The sequence below is a fragment of the Batrachochytrium dendrobatidis genome (genome assembly GCF_000203795.2).
Source record: "Batrachochytrium dendrobatidis JAM81 unplaced genomic scaffold BATDEscaffold_16, whole genome shotgun sequence".
Lineage (NCBI taxonomy): Eukaryota > Fungi > Chytridiomycota > Chytridiomycetes > Rhizophydiales > Batrachochytrium > Batrachochytrium dendrobatidis.
The window spans coordinates 171,374-187,371 of record NW_006281114.1 but is presented as its reverse complement, the minus strand read 5'-3'; the positions used below and the strand labels follow the sequence as shown (position 1 = coordinate 187,371).

General features: G+C 39.7%; 6 protein-coding genes across 6 annotated transcripts; 4 read left to right on the top strand and 2 right to left on the bottom strand.

Annotated features, from left to right (window-relative positions):
- Positions 1 to 303: 303 nt before the first annotated feature.
- Positions 304 to 1,371, top strand: BATDEDRAFT_92136 (proteasome core particle subunit beta 6; the record flags this gene model as incomplete). Its single annotated transcript, XM_006682464.1, has 6 exons — positions 304 to 386; positions 448 to 555; positions 621 to 702; positions 761 to 890; positions 952 to 1,058; positions 1,120 to 1,371. The coding sequence occupies 6 exons, from the start codon at positions 304 to 306 to the stop codon at positions 1,303 to 1,305; spliced, it is 696 nt and encodes a 231-aa protein (XP_006682527.1). The 3' UTR covers positions 1,306 to 1,371.
- Positions 1,372 to 1,607: 236 nt separating this feature from the next.
- BATDEDRAFT_36149 (uncharacterized protein) lies at positions 1,608 to 4,685 on the bottom strand (the record flags this gene model as incomplete). The annotated part of the gene is made up of 14 exons (XM_006682386.1): positions 1,608 to 1,723; positions 1,801 to 1,889; positions 1,966 to 2,205; positions 2,265 to 2,394; positions 2,454 to 2,566; positions 2,632 to 2,728; positions 2,819 to 2,938; positions 3,063 to 3,183; positions 3,255 to 3,394; positions 3,454 to 3,546; positions 3,639 to 3,776; positions 3,854 to 4,015; positions 4,080 to 4,213; positions 4,294 to 4,685. 14 exons carry the CDS (start codon positions 4,683 to 4,685, stop codon positions 1,608 to 1,610), a joined length of 2,085 nt encoding a protein of 694 aa, XP_006682449.1.
- A 238-nt stretch (positions 4,686 to 4,923) lies between these two features.
- Positions 4,924 to 8,358, top strand: BATDEDRAFT_92135 (uncharacterized protein; the record flags this gene model as incomplete). The annotated part of the gene is made up of 11 exons (XM_006682463.1): positions 4,924 to 5,101; positions 5,159 to 5,387; positions 5,462 to 5,714; positions 5,786 to 5,930; positions 5,999 to 6,177; positions 6,263 to 6,365; positions 6,741 to 7,282; positions 7,389 to 7,469; positions 7,540 to 7,598; positions 7,706 to 7,979; positions 8,062 to 8,358. The coding sequence occupies 11 exons, from the start codon at positions 4,924 to 4,926 to the stop codon at positions 8,206 to 8,208; spliced, it is 2,190 nt and encodes a 729-aa protein (XP_006682526.1). The 3' UTR covers positions 8,209 to 8,358.
- A 506-nt stretch (positions 8,359 to 8,864) lies between these two features.
- BATDEDRAFT_17961 (uncharacterized protein) lies at positions 8,865 to 12,968 on the top strand. The gene is made up of 14 exons (XM_006682300.1): positions 8,865 to 8,932; positions 9,033 to 9,177; positions 9,292 to 9,345; positions 9,458 to 9,588; positions 9,684 to 9,837; positions 9,944 to 10,356; positions 10,418 to 10,496; positions 10,579 to 10,673; positions 10,742 to 10,878; positions 10,941 to 11,045; positions 11,146 to 11,270; positions 11,339 to 11,598; positions 11,723 to 11,852; positions 11,957 to 12,968. Exons 1-14 carry the CDS (start codon positions 8,892 to 8,894, stop codon positions 12,908 to 12,910), a joined length of 2,823 nt encoding a protein of 940 aa, XP_006682363.1. The 5' UTR covers positions 8,865 to 8,891; the 3' UTR covers positions 12,911 to 12,968.
- Positions 12,969 to 13,046: 78 nt separating this feature from the next.
- BATDEDRAFT_30824 (uncharacterized protein) lies at positions 13,047 to 14,706 on the bottom strand (the record flags this gene model as incomplete). Its single annotated transcript, XM_006682371.1, has 8 exons — positions 13,047 to 13,281; positions 13,372 to 13,577; positions 13,641 to 13,745; positions 13,828 to 14,020; positions 14,104 to 14,201; positions 14,274 to 14,410; positions 14,486 to 14,551; positions 14,631 to 14,706. 8 exons carry the CDS (start codon positions 14,704 to 14,706, stop codon positions 13,047 to 13,049), a joined length of 1,116 nt encoding a protein of 371 aa, XP_006682434.1.
- A 1,049-nt stretch (positions 14,707 to 15,755) lies between these two features.
- On the top strand, positions 15,756 to 15,911 carry BATDEDRAFT_7582 (uncharacterized protein; the record flags this gene model as incomplete). The annotated part of the gene is made up of 1 exon (XM_006682280.1): positions 15,756 to 15,911. A coding segment is annotated over one exon (156 nt), but the record flags the coding sequence as incomplete, so codon positions are not given.
- Between the last annotated feature and the right edge of the window lie 87 nt (positions 15,912 to 15,998).

Sequence of the window (15,998 nt, the reverse complement as noted above, 5' to 3'; positions counted from 1 at the left end):
TATGAGGAGTAGCGTCACTAGTGTGATGTTTTAGAAACTCAGTAGGCTATGAATCAACAAGAGTTAGATCCAAGACAACTGATAATCAAACCCTGGTTAGAACAGAATACATTACACTGGCAACATTTGGCAAGGCAAAGCGAGGCAGAGCATCAGCACGAAGACAAGAATGAAGCGAGTCGAAGCAGTCCAACGAGTCAGAAGCAGTCGTGCAATCAACAGAATCCAGAAACGATAAATCCAACATTAGATGACAAGAATGGGTTAAAGTTGAATTATTCTTTCCTTGCAAATTGTTTTCTTATGTTTGCTTCCACTCAGATCTGTGCTGCTCCTGTTCGAGTTCCCATCGAACATGCATTTTCTCCTTATACTGACAATGGAGGGTAAACTAGTCTTATTACTTGTATTACTTGTCTTGCTCTTACCTTTTTATCTTGTTTCTAGTACGACCCTGGCTATTGCTGGTGATGACTTTTGTGTGATTGCTGGTGATACTCGTCAGAGTGAAGGCTACAGCATCAACACTCGTTATGCTCCAAAGGTTCATGAGATGTATAGTATTGTCGCTGGCTTGGTCTCTTGTTATTATCTGTGTTTCTTATCCTTCTCGTTTCTAGGCGCAATGGCACTGTCTTGGCTACTGGTGGAATGTTTGCTGATTCTCAAACTCTAATGAAGCGTATTCAACAACGTCTCGAGGTACGGTTTATCCCAAGATTGCATCCAGTTATCTGTCAATCTGATGTTGTGTTTGTAGTGGTATCAATTTCAGCACGATAAGAACATGAGTGCTCCTGCCATGGCTCAGATGCTTTCCACTATTCTCTACTATAAACGCTTCTTTCCCTATTTCTCATGGTGCTCAGTGGGCGGTCTAGATGAACATGGTAATACTATTCTTGCTTTATTCCCTTTTTACTATCTTGTACTCATCTCGCTTGTCTGTAGGAAAGGGTTGTGTATATACTTACGATCCCGTCGGAAACTATGAGCGAGTTTCATGGGACTGCGGTGGTTCCGCTGGAAAACTCATTCAACCTTTCCTTGACAACCAGGTAATCGTGCATTCTTTTTGTTTTCAATTTCTCAGTGTTTCTTATTCTTGTTATCAAATAGATTGGAAAACATCACATGTCTGGCGCTTCAAAGTCACTTCCATCACTCGAAACAGTCAAGCGTATCGTCAAAGACGCTTTTACTTCCGCAACTGAGCGTGATATCTACACTGGTGACTTTCTGGAAATCTTTGTCATCACTAAAGACGGTATTACAAAGGAAATGCTGCCATTGAAATTGGATTAATAGTCGGGAAAAATGGTTTCGTGATGTCAAAATGAACTGGATAGTTATTACTTTGAACTTGCTATTTCATACAAGTCGACTTTCATCGTACCCCATTTGAAATTCATGTCTTGATTCAATTGTTGACATCCTTTTAATAGAGTATGTCATTGTTTAAAATACATTTCATGCAAAAGTACTTCAAACAGAAACTGTTCCTAGTCTGCAAACACCCTAAACAGTTTGGACAACCAGTGTATCATACAAAAGTTGTGTCTTGCATTCAAACTTATCCACTGTCTATCTAAACGAGTACTTTATAATCAAACTGCTCCTGCTTCATAGATTCGTGTCAAGTCTGAAATGGGCTTGATAAACATCAAACGTCTTTCTTCGCGCTCAAAGGCATTTAAAAAGTAACCAAGCTCTTCAAACAATTCTACACGATAAGGTGATCCAACTGCATCAAACAGTGAGTCACTCATCCTATCATCCCAAAAAAGTCAAATGTCTTACCTGTCGAAAGCATCAGCAATCTACATGTTTTGAGTACCTCGCATGCAAACATATAGTATTCATCTCGCGTAAACAGCTGCTGCCAGTTTCTAATACAAAGTCAGCACATTTTAAACTTTAACTGAAACTGTGCACTTGAATGTTTCTGTGAAATAACATAAATACCTTTGAAACTGCAAATGTGCAAACAGAGCTGACATGCATGTTTGAGAAAGCAAGTACGTTGGTGTCACATCTCCATACAGCTTTAATGCCAGTTGAAATATCACGGCTGTACTAGAAGGAATCGCTCCAGTGTCACGCATAAGTGTGTGTCCACCAAGAATCAGTGTATTCCATGACTGAAGTATCCAAAATTTCGTAAACATGGTATACTGTTTATCAAACAAAACTCGTGCGGCAAATCTAGTAGAGTTAGCAAAAAAAACTAAACGTCGAGCATACCCTCTACACTATAAACTCACTCGGCAGTTTTTTTTGGAAAACGAAGACTCATGGCCGTCCAAGCATTGACTCGATATACATCAAATCCATCTGTATCAAACCTATCCTCAATGGAAACCAGTACACTGCATACAGTCTCGTGATTTTCCTCTATTCATACGGTAATCAGCAGTTGATACAACCTTGACCACTACAAGTATTCAACTCACCAAGTTCAAGTGTTGAAATGGTAATAAGCATTTTTGCTAGCGCTAGCAAACATTCTTCAAAACGATCAGGATCATCTTTTGACTTGAGTGCTGCCAGATAGTCTGCCAAAAATCTACCAAAACAAACCGTATTAGTATAAACATTTAAATCGTCTTGCATTCGCTTAAAATAATTTACCCTTTGGTTCCTTGGCGATTTTCCTTTATAGTAGGCACTTGATCCAATTGTTTTGATTCAGGTGCTTCATCCCCTTGGTTGTCATCTTCGCTATCAGCTAACATATACACTTGAAATAAGCCAAATGGTGACTCGATACAATTACAAGTTCAAACTATAATGCATGATTAAAATTATATTCACGCACATGAATCGTCATCAAATAGTGACCGGGTAAGTAACGACACAACTGGAATCGATGCAGTGCTATCGGGATTATCAAATGGTGCTGGTTCAGTTTCGTTGATTTGAAAAACAGGACGCGCAGCTAAGTATACAAGAGTTAGTGTGATCAGGGATTCAAATCTAGTGTATATCAGCTCAAGCCTACTTGCCATTGTCCATCTCTGATTCGTCGGTAGGCTTTTGTTTTGAAAATAACAAAGGAAGACCTTGACCCAAATTCTCCAAATGAATGCAAGATTCCAGTGCTTTTAAATCATCCGATGGTGGAATATCTAAATGCAAGGCAATTTCTGGATACAGCCTAGTGGAAAGTATTTCTGCAAGACGCTGGATCAAGGCATTTGTAAAATAACGTGTTAGCCTAGAGCATTCAAAACATCAATCTATTCAAGACATACCAAACCAAGTGTTCGCGTCTTGCTATTGGCTAGTTCAAGGTACGTTGAAACAGCATGGAATATGATTTTTATCGGCTCACTTTCGTGAATCATGTCGGCACGACAGTAGTGACATGCCAAAACAAGAGTGATAAACATGTCTATAAAAATGTAAGAGTAAATCCATAGAACCATTTCTTTCGCACCAAAATCGTATTACTTTTTTGAAATTCATAATCGCCGTTTACAATAAAATCTCGCGAAGACCATATCATCGATAGTGCTGACAAAACCAACCCAATCTCAGTTTTTCCTAAAGCAAGTACAGAAATAAGCCGAGTTGGACCACAATCAAACATTGACGTGATGGTAAACATATCGTGGATTTAATATTACAACTAGTACCTGAATTACAAAATACTGACCACAGTACTATATCCATCATTTCCATGGCTAATTTTTGCTGCTGAACAACCCAACAAGCAAAGCGACCCAGTGATGCACCAGTGCCACAAATAGTCTGTAAAAAGATCAGAGATGTATCTAAACAATGAAACAAACCATGAGCTGACACGATATATTACAATACAGCAGGAATTGTTTTACAAATCTAGACACACCGAAATCTAGGTTTAATTGCTGAACATGTTCTAAAAAGTGCAGCAGGTATGTATTTTGTTGGTTGCGAGACATGTATTCACAAAGCTTATACAGATTCTTGTATGCCAACATATTTCGATTGCTGCTCATCAAGGCTCGTGCAAAGGCATGTGTTATAGCATCTAGTTGAAGATCCATTGTTAAATTCAAATTCGTATATTATCATGACAAGTTAGAAACCTTTACCTGCATGTCCACGATTGATCAAATCCCCCACAAGAGTTGCAATGCTTTCAGTTGTCCAGTCACTAGCTGAATCTGATAAACACAGGGACTCGAATGCTTCGATAAGCTGATTTCCGATTCGTGTACAATATCGACTAGATTAGAATTGATTAAAATATCACTGTTTAGATCCTGAAACTAAACCATTGAAATGCATTGACCAGTCTAAACTTACGATGAGTCAAGTTGAGAATCATTGATATCTGGAAGTTCTGGGATCGTTGAAAGCACTCGACGCACTTGCAGCCATCGAACTGTTGCAGTGTTTGTAATGGTCGTATCAGACTGTACGTGTATCAGTAAACTAGTGACTGAATACACTTTTAGGAAATGAGCCAATGTTGCAGAAAGAAGCCTTCTGACAGCAGGACTTGAAGAGCATCGAATGGCTTGAAAAAGAGCTTCCATGGAATGCACCAGATCGTCACTATTTACTATTCTATCAGATTGCTCTCCACGACAAAAAAAACAAGTGTCATACAAGGACTCTCTCTCAGCTGTTGTTAAACACAATGCCCATTGCACTACAGAACTTTTGAGTAGAATTGAAAGCAATCGTTTGTTCATGGTTGGTGCTGAAGTAGTTTCTTGAATGATTTGGCCATTCAACTCAGATGAACTATGACTAGATCTCAAACTCTGCAGCTGTTCCAATGCATGTTTCAAATCATCAACACTCTGTAATCCCTTGAGAGCATTACATATATCTTTGTCTGACATTCAATGCTATAAATCAAAAGGGTTGAAACGCTTTGTGGTTGACTTGAACATTTGTTAAATTTGCTGAAATCCTCAAACATTGCAAATGCCTAAACGATCCAGACAACTAGACACTCCTGCAGAGTCGCATGAGAACGATAAACAGACATTCAGTATTTCAAAGTCTTGTAAAACTAATTCAGACTTTGATTTTTTCGACCTTGGAAAAAAGTCTGTTTCTAGGACAAGGCCAACTGCATTGGAGAATGTCGATTCCACTGCAGGTGAGTGTGTCGAACCAACTCCAGTGTAGAGTATTGTTCTGATTTTATCTTTTATAGAACAACGAAAGCGGGCTATTTTACTGGATTTGGACAATGATTCAGAAGATGGCGATATTCTTCAACCATCCAATTTAATTGAATCTACTTCATCACCCGGTCGTATAAAGGATGCTAAAGACTCGAGTGCATCAAGTCTGTCAAAGTCACAGCAGATTCGGGACGTTTCTCTGACTCCTCCACCTATGGATTTGTCTGCAGAATCACAAGCAAGTCTTGATGAAATCAGGTACGACTTGTTCATTATTGGTAACGTATCTATCCAGAGTATTCATTGCCAAATGATTTGATGGATTACTTTAGACGAAATTTATGGAGTTTTCAGCAAAGTTTAGGCCGCGAAGTCGATGTGGATGTGGATGAGGATGACAGATTCGAAGAACCATTTGTACATGTATCTCATATTGTTGGAGCGGGATCATCCGCTACCACGCATAGTTCCAATAAAGTAGCAGAGCAACCTGATTTCAACATCACGGTCAAGATCGAGCATCATGTATGGCCACATGCAGACACTCCATCTCTTTTCAAACCATTCAAGATCAAGGTTTCAAAGGTGCATTAGACTTGGATGGTAAAGTGGTTTATTTTAAAAAAAGAGTTGCTAACAACTCGTTTCAACATTAGAACCATCGTGTCCAACAGCTATTGAATGTAATTGCACATCGTTCTGGCATTTCAGAGCTAGATCTGGTTCTTTCACACCACAATGTCAAACTGTTTCCATTGTCGTATATTTCAGAAAGTGGTGTCCACGACGGTGATACTCTGGGTAAGGCCTGCTGTAAACGACATCAACTACATAGAATGATTATTTTATCAACCATTTTTTGGTTTCAGTGTCTTATACTAGCCATCAGTTTACACAAATGCTTAACGATTCGCCCAAAAGATCTATTTTGAATCGGCTATCTGTAGACAGTCCAGAAAAAAGCAAAGAGGATCAAGTTCTTGGCGAACATACATTTGTGATTCAGATTCGACAAGCAACTGGCATCACAAAAGTAAGAGTTGGTCAGGTAAGAATCGCGCTGATACAGCAGTTTATACCTATGATGTACTGCTTGGATAGTCGCTAGATTTAACGCTTAATATTGTATGCAGAAAACAACCTTTTTTCAAATTTCCGAAAAGTTGGACATGCCCGACATACAATTCGAGTTTGATGGCGAGCGTTTGGATAAATCAAGTAGTATTGAGGAGATTGGTATAGAAATGATGGACTTGATTGACGCAAGGTGAATGGCCATTCATCGATAATAGTTAAAGTCTACGTCATCTGCAACCAACCCGATTCAATTGGTTCAAGTTGCTAGCAATTATTATAAACTTTCATGGCCATACCAAATAAAAAAACGGATACCAGCTGTATTTATAACAATCTTTTGAAAATCTACTTGTTCCAACATGCAAGATTACCTTTGCATTTTATCCAAAACTCGGCAACTCTGAATATGTTTTCCAGTGAGTATAAACTAGCCATTCTCCAGTTCAAATGCTATATGAAAGTCTATACGTATTTTTTATAAAGAATAAATGTAACCAGAGCATTATCATTGTGCATGACTAACATGAATACTAGAGTTTGTATCGTCATTTGGAAGTAAGCTAGTGACCACACTCAGCGAAGCCAATGCATCTTTGGATGCACAGAGGGATGAATATCTAAAGGCTCGAAAGGAAAAGGACGGAGGAGACTTTAAAGAAACCCCTGCAGATGCACTCCAGTTGAGTCCGCTTCCTATGCCATTATTGTCGAATACGTTGCTGGGAGCATCAAAAGGAAATGGTGTTGAATCTGCCTTGGATGGACAGAACAAGTCAGTCACAACACTTTGGACAGCCTCGGCAGACCCAAACAGTCTACACTCTCAGTCCAGGGATGTTGACAATGAAGGGCAACGTTCATCTGACAAGAAAGGCATTGTTGATCCATCTGAGTCAACCAACGACACTGGTGCTGCCGCACCATCTGGATTTTTTGGATGGAACCGATGGAGTAATGCAACTGCTACATCACTTGTATCGACAGTCTCAGCACACCCCAGTCCAACTATAACACCATCATGGACTAATGTCCCAAATGCTGATTCACTTCAAAAAGACATCTTTCTTCTTTCCAAGGTAATGCTTCACTCTCAAGCTTAAATATCAATGATTAGATGTTTAAATTTAAACTCTTGAACCATCTTGGTCTCCAACTGACATCACCACATTATGGTTGTGCTAGGAAAAAAGAAACTTTTTGACACCTCTACCAGAAGGCACAGACTTTGTATTTAAAATGGATGTTTTTTACGAGGATGCTATGGTAAAATCGTGCTGAAATTGCAACATGTGTCTTGAAACCATAGACTCAGTGTATTGATTGTGTAATACAGTGGATGCTCAAGGAAGATCCTGATTTACAAAAGATGCGGTTTGACCTTGTTCCTAAAGTGTAGGTACATATTTGTTGACATTATAGTCGTATTATCAGCATCTAGATTCACTCATCAGTCATGACTGTGCTATCTGATGGATCAAACTCGAATGTACTTGTACCAGCATCAACGACAATGATTTTTGGAAAAACTATTTTTATCGGGTAAACATGTTGAAGCAACAAGCTATTTTAGCCAATCCACAGTTTGTAAGCAACGTGGACTCGTCAGAATTCCAACCATCTGTTGATGTAAAAAACCCTGTAGTGGAAAATCTTCCTGTTGAGACGACCGCATCCCATTCTGATCATTTGGAAACTGGAGACCCAATTATGTCAGGCACTGCACCATTAGATATTGAGCAATTGATATCAAGTACACTAGAGCCTGTTCAAAAGGTATGTTGATCGAATGATTGATGCTTTGATATCACATGTAGTGATTTGGTTATTTTTCCAACTATTCGTTTAAATATTGCAGACTAATCCAGAGCTGGTGGCGAAGCAAGAGACGGATTATGACATGGGTTCTGTGGCCGATACTATAGCTGACGACGAAGGTGATTTGATCGAGCCTGATTATGGTAGCGATTGGGAAAAAGAGTTGCAAGCAGAGCTTGGGTTGTAGCATTTGATCCAGAAATAGATTCTCGTTCACTTGTAATGAATTAAATTAGTATTTAGCCTACCGAGATCATATTTACAGCAGTATTCACGTAAAATGGAAGACTTGTCAATGACTTTTTATTTTGAAATAAACAGTATTTAAATATTTATTAGATTGTCTACACATTGACGTTTAGATTATCAGTGTTTTCATACAACACTATTTGTTATAGTCGAATGATTATCGAGTTCAAGAATGAAACTCGCGATATTGCTGTTGAATAATAAATTATATTGAATGAGTTGAACAGTTGAAACTATCCAACAGTAAATTTAACAAGTGTTGAATAGTTTGTCATTTTTATTCTATTTTATACGAATACGATTGCAAATAAAATGCAACATTGCTCACCAGCAATATGTCATATAAACAGAAAACACATATGGACAGCAATGAATCTTTTATGCAGGGAATGGATTGTTCAAACCAATAAGAATATACACAGCAGTCGATTGCATAGACCAACAAGATTCAATATAGAGCATCACCCATCATATCAGACAATTCGACCCTTTTGCAGGCCGCGCTGTTCAGCCTTTTTATTTTTTATACCATTGACGACAAGATCATTACATATAGCTTGCAATCAGCATTATAATTCTATTCCAGCAACTACTCTTTCTTTGAATCAATTCAAATCGACCATGTCTTTTGCTACTTTGATTGATGGAAAGGCTATTGCCGAGTTGAGTCGTCAAAGTCAATCTTTGTTATTATACTATCTATTGCATGGCATTCGCTTGGATCGGTTATGGCAACTGACGTTTGTTTTGTTTTATTCACAGAACCATTCGCAATGAACTCCAGATTCAAGTAGCCGACCTGCGTACCCGATACAACGGATACACACCTCATCTGGCCATTATTCAAGTTGGTAGTCGGCCAGACTCGACCATCTATGTGCGCATGAAAGAACAAGCTGCTATCAAGGTGTGTTGCCATGCATAAGGCTGTGTCTGGACATATGAAGATGACAGTTGGATTGACCATCAACGCCATATTGATGATTGATTACTAATCCTTTCATTTGAACTGTAAATTTAGGCTGGCATCAAACTCACTTTGAAAAGGTTCGATGAGAGCGTATCTCAAATGACAGTAAGCAATGACTTTACACTCCATGGCGTTCTACTGGTGTCTTGACTTGATATCTGATGCTAATACTCTTTTCTATCAACACCATTGTGCTGATCTTGGAAATTCATGGTAGTTGATGGACGCCGTGTATGCTCTAAACGATGATCCATCTGTACATGGCATTCTAGTTCAACTACCTCTACCTTCGCATATTGATGAAAGAAGCGTTACAGAAGCAATGAGTCCTACCAAAGATGTGGATGGGTAATTTATTTATCGTCTAGCTGATTGCATATTCAAGATTACCATTTTCCTATGATTGACTCAATCTCTATAACATGTTCTATTCAACCATCAAGATTTCACTCAACCAACATTGGCCAGTTGGTCAAAAGAGATCAGCATCATGCATTTGTGCCATGCACCCCAAAAGGTGTTGTTGAATTACTCCGTCGTAGTGGTATTGATGTCAAGGGAAAACGCGCTGTTGTTGTTGGACGCAGCAATATTGTGGTGGGTAAAAGTAAAATAACTGTACAATTCCTATTGGGATAAAATCAGTATCATAGTTGGTCTTGCTCACTCTATCATTGTGTCTATGGTGTCTGATACCACATAGGGCATGCCAGTTTCTCATCTACTGCAAGATCTTGATGCCACTGTTACTGTTTGTCACTCCAAAACTCAAAACATGCAAGAGATCATCAGCACTGCTGACATTCTAGTTGCTGCCGTTGGTCATGCAAATCTCATTCAGGGATCTTGGCTTAAAAAGGGTGTTGTTGTCATTGATGTTGGCACCAACGCTGTTGCCGATCCCACAAAGAAATCTGGCACTCGCTGGGTTGGTGATGTTGATTTTGAAACTGCATCACAGGTGGCATCTGCCATTACACCCGTTCCAGGTGGTGTTGGGCCAATGACTGTTGCAATGCTCATGTCCAATACTGTCGAGAGTGCTGTAAACTTTCTCAAGGGAAACAAGGAACCAATTCAATACTTGCCTCTTTCTTTAAAGCGTCCTGTTCCAAGGTATTTTAAAATCTGTTAAATATAATTTTAAATACTCAACTCATGCGTATGTTCTATTTAGTGATATTGATATTGCCATGGCTCAAACGCCAAAAGTCATTAATCGGGTTGCTCGTGAGCTTGGTCTTTTTGAAAGCGAGGTATTTTTTGTGAATGGATCCAATCGAGTTTAAATCTGATTCATACTCTTTAATAACGCTTATATTTATGGACTAAATCCAGTATGAGTCTTTTGGCAGAAACAAAGCCAAGGTTTCGCTGTCTGTTCTGGATCGTCTTTCCCATGTAAAGGATGGCAACTATGTCGTTGTTGCTGGGTAAGCTTATTCATGTGTTTTATATTTGGCTGCCACAATTTCAAATTTTATTTACTGGATCTCGATAGTATTACACCCACTCCACTCGGTGAAGGTAAATCTACTACCACTATTGGTCTTTGTCAGGCTCTTGGTGCACACTTGAAACTTCCTGCCATTGCATGTGTTCGCCAGCCATCACAGGGCCCTACGTTTGGTATCAAAGGTATGTTTACTTGTGTTTTTCAATGTGTATTACCAATCTAATTTTTTTTATTGAATGGCTAGGTGGTGCGGCTGGTGGTGGTTATTCCCAGGTTATTCCCATGGATGAATTCAACTTGCACTTGACTGGAGATATTCACGCAGTAGTTGCTGCAAACAACCTGCTTGGTAAAACACCGCTTTGAATATGAACATCATGGATATTATCGTGTTGTGATGACACAGTATTCATTTTTGTAATGTATTTTAACCCATTGCATTGGTATAGCTGCTGCCATTGATGCAAGAATTTTTCACGAAGCAACCCAAACCGACAAGGCTTTGTTTGATCGTTTGGTTCCAGCCAAAAAAGGAGTCCGCACATTTTCTGCAGTGATGTTTAGACGTCTAAAGGTGAATACTTTGAAATTGACCAGAGATACAATTTCAATGATGTATTTTAACCAACTTTTATATTTTAGAAACTTGGGATTGATAAAACCAACCCAGATGATCTTACTACTGAAGAGCGTTCCAAGTTTGCTCGTTTGGATATAGATCCAGCTACCATCACCTGGCAGCGTGTTCTTGACACCAACGATCGTTTTCTCCGACGTATCACCATTGGTCAAGGACCACAGGAGCAAGGTAGAACTCGTGAAACTGGATTTGACATTGCAGTTGCAAGTGAAGTCATGGCTGTTCTTGCTTTAACTACAGATATGCGTGATATGCGTGAACGGTATGTGTATGAAACCTGGCAAACTTTGCGGATTGATGGATGGGTTTAAACCCATAGTATGCATTCAACAGTATAAACATGTCTCAAATTGTCTGATCTTGCTTTTTACCTTGGTTGAATACAGACTTGGACGAATGGTCGTTGCAAGCAACAAATCGGGTGAGCCTATTACTGCTGATGATATTGGCTGTGGTGGTGCGCTTACTGTGCTAATGAAGGATGCTATCAAACCCAATCTCATGCAAACATTGGAGGTAAGTTTAGTCATACTGTTTTGGTATTTGTATTGGTTAGTAAATCAGGAACCATCGTGTTTAAACACATCTAATGCATGTTTGAACTGCCTGTGATCATGTAGGGAACCCCTGTTTTTGTTCATGCTGGTCCATTTGCCAATATTGCTCATGGAAACTCATCCATCCTTGCTGATCGCATTGCGCTTAAACTTTCAGGTACCATTGATGGTACCGAAGTCTCTCAGCGTGGTTTTGTGGTGACCGAGGCCGGATTTGGAGCAGACATTGGCATGGAAAAGTTTTTTGATATCAAATGCCGCTATTCTGGTCTCATTCCCAATGCAGTTGTTCTTGTTGCAACGGTCAAGGCTCTTAAAATGCACGGCGGTGGTCCTGAAGTTGTTGCTGGAAAGCCTCTTTCTGAAGTCTACATGCAAGAAGATCTTGCTTTAGCCAAGGCTGGCTGCAACAATCTGATCAAGCACGTTCAAAATGCTCAAAAGTTTGGTGTTCCAGTTGTAGTTGCCATTAACCGTTTTAGTACCGATACAGATGCAGAAATCAATGTTATCTGTCAAGAAGCCAAGGCGGCAGGGGCTTTTGCCGCTGTTTCATGTGATCACTGGGCTAATGGCGGTGCAGGTGCAGTAGATCTGGCAAATGCCGTTGTAGCTGCCTGTAGCTCTCATGATCCAAAGCAATTTAGATTCCTGTACAATCTAGATGCATCCATTGAGGAAAAGATTGCTACTATTGCTCGTGAAATGTATGGTGCTAGCGGCATCGAACTTTCAGAGGCTGCCAAAAAGAAAGCCGAGACGTATACTGCTCAAGGCTTTGCAGGGCTTCCCATCTGCATGGCCAAGACCCATCTGAGCTTATCTCATAACCCTAAATTAAAAGGTGTTCCCACTGACTTTGTTGTTCCTGTGCGTGACATTCGTGCTTCGGTTGGTGCAGGATTTCTCTACCCACTCTTGGGCGAGATGCAAACCATGCCAGGTCTTTCTACCCGCCCTTGTTTCTTTGATGTGGATGTGGATCCAGAAACAGGAAGAGTTTATGGTCTTTTTTAAAAACAATGGTGTTTATTATTTTTGAAATTAATGCCTCCATCTATGAAACAATAGTATTACATTATGAATTGAAAACAATGGTATAGAATGCTGTTAGCTATATACAGATTAAACTAGACAACAAAAAAGTATGTGTTTACATTTTAAGAATACGATCTCTTCCACCACTGGCAACGCGATCTCCACTTGGACTCCAGTCTACCGAAAAAACTTCATCGGCGTGCCCAGGAAGTTCAGCCTTCATTTTTTTGGTTTTAATATCCCACACTTTGAGCGTAGTGTCACGACTTCCTGATAAAACCTGGCGAGAATCAGATGACCAGCAGACCTGATATACAGGAGATACATGTCCTCGTAGCGATGTAATAAACCTGAAATTATACACAAGCCAATCAATTAAAACTACATACCGACATGTTTGACATGGATGGCTCAGTCTTAAAACAAGTCAAACTACATACTTTCCAGTAGCAGCATCCCACAACTTGACGCTCTTGTCAAAACTTGCACTAGCAAGAATACGACCATCAGGTGAAAAGCTCAAATGATTCACCAACTGCTGATGCCCAGTCATACGCGCTACAGGCTTTTTGCTCCTAATAGGCTCCCATAAAAATATGGTAAAATCGTCCGAGCCCGATGCAAGGCGCTCTACTCCACCTGCCAACTCTAGTTCTGCAGCATATCGCTTTTTTGCAGCCTCAAATGCATCATCTTTGGATTTAAACACTGGATCAGTATGACCGTAGGGACCTGTTCGTAGGATAAAGTCGGTAGATAAAGCAAGATGATTAACCCAATGAGCGTGTCCTTCGAGTACATTCAACAGTTTTCCCTAAAATAATCCACAATGCAGTCGCATTCAAGCAGTTAGAGTTTTGTATGAGTAGTCTGTGTTTGTCCCACCAAAAACTTACTGTATTGCTATCCCAGACACGGATAGTTTTGTCCCGAGATCCCGAGTACAAGTATCCATTACCGCCCCACTTGACACACATGACTGGAGCCGTATGCTGTGCAAGAGATATGATAACACGTCGCTGCGTAGCATCCCAGATCCTCACAGTATTATCCTTTGCTGCACTTGCAAATCGATTGCAAGCCTTGTTGCTATAATTTTAGCCAAATACCGTTACAGATAAATACAAATACAATGTCTACGCATCAACATATAGCCATCAGCAAAAACATACAGATGCATTGGCTCCCAGCTAATACTAGTGATACAGCTGCTATGTGCTCGAAGAGCATCGCCATAAGCTTTTCCAGTTTTAGGGTTCCACAAACGAATCTGTTTGAAATATAGTTAGCCAACAGACAAACCCAATAGCACCGTGTTGCGTAGTATAAAGCATAAACTTACTGTTGAATCCATGCTTCCAGATGCAAGAAATTCACAGTCGGGTGACCAAGAAACAATTTGTACCCAGTTTGTGTGGCCAGTTAAAGTGTATTGTGGAGTTTCAGTATTGAGATCCCAAATTCTAACCGTGGTATCGCCTACGTTTAAGATGAATTTAAATGTTTAATGTTTGATCGATAATACAAGACATTCAATCTGACTGCAAGTCTTACCTGACCCACTAGCCAATAATTTCCCGTCGGGGCTAAAGCATACTGACAAAATAGATTCGGTATGACCTAGACTCGTGAATTGATTTAGTAACCAAAGCAAGCAACAATCCATCTGCATAGACTTGCGTTCAACAACCCATCGTACCTGTAAGTGACGCAGTACACCGACTGACAGTGCGAACTTTAAATACAGCTTGAGGCTGATACTGAATTGTAAGCATATGTTCACTTGATTTCCCAAGACCGTGAATAACATCCTGAAAAAGTGTAGTCGTGATATCTTTTTCATCTACAGTAAACAAATATGGCAATGGATCGTCCTATATCGATTCAAGCGTATGATTGAATTTAATAAAATATTCAAGCCAATCTTATAGCCAGATTTGGCGATTCTAGCGAATTCAATGCACTGCGGGATAATATTACATTTTTCAAAAGACTGTTCAAGAGGAGCTCCAGCTGCTCTGGATTAACATCGATTGGAAGATTAAGCGGTGGTCCGCATGCTTCACCATGACTATCTTGAAACTGGGCTATCACTTTGACGCCAGCAGGTGCAGGCGGTGGACCTGGAGGAAGTGTGCCTCGCTTGGCAGGCTTTACATATGGTTTAAATCCAACTTTGTGATCCCTTTGAGCATCAGCAGTGTCTTCCGTTGATAAAGTTGTATCGCATCGATCCATTGCAGAATTAATTAATTTTCAGTCAACTCGATTTCAAGCCAGTCGAGTTTTTTCTTCAAAAAAACATTGCAGAATTATGGGCAAAATAAAGCAGTTGAAATAAATCATTCAAAAATTGTGATTTGGCCAAAAGTAAAATTAATGGTTTGTCCATTCTTTTCAAAGATTGCATATTGCTATATTCTGAGATGAGCGGCCTTGGACGACCAGGAAACAAAAGTATGGCGCTGATTCAAGTCGAGCAAGAGTTGGTAAACACACATGGATCAATCGCTTTTTCTACTGCATAGTTCCCTTGATGGTTGAAATCTCTAACCAATATTCTATCTGATGATAAACAGCTCATGACTACGCAGCTGCTTGGAGGGTAAGGAACAGTACTATATATTTCTTTAGTATATCAGATTTGACGCATTATTGATGAATTGTCATGAATGATCAATGCTGAATAGATCCACATTTAGGCAGACTCGGCTATTTTAACTAACTTGTTTTTATTTCAATCTGGCATGAAATTTGTTGCATTTGAATGCATCCAAACAATCGCTACTGTACTGGATTTTCAACACACCATATCTATGAACCAAACAGAGCACTTAAAAACTGTCATCCCAAGTGCATTAATTCTGAATATCACGATGGTGAACTACACAAAGGAGAATCTGTATGCGTTGACAGATGTGTATCAAAGTTTCTAAGTGTCAATATCTTCATCTTGAAGAAATTTCAAAAAAGCCAAGAGGATGGACTTTAATAAGACTGTCCGTCTTACTGACAACTTCACTATGCATGGTTTCACTCAAGATCTGATCTGTTTTCTGTGGCTTCA

Bases quoted from the DNA above. Each gene is read 5' to 3' on its own strand.
- BATDEDRAFT_17961 (XM_006682300.1), top strand. From the start codon at position 8,892: ATGTCTTTTGCTACTTTGATTGATGGAAAGGCTATTGCCGA. The intron at 10,357-10,417 runs GTATTTTAAAAT...TGTTCTATTTAG, and splicing joins TTAAAGCGTCCTGTTCCAAG to TGATATTGATATTGCCATGG. The intron at 11,853-11,956 runs GTAAGTTTAGTC...GTGATCATGTAG, and splicing joins ATCTCATGCAAACATTGGAG to GGAACCCCTGTTTTTGTTCA.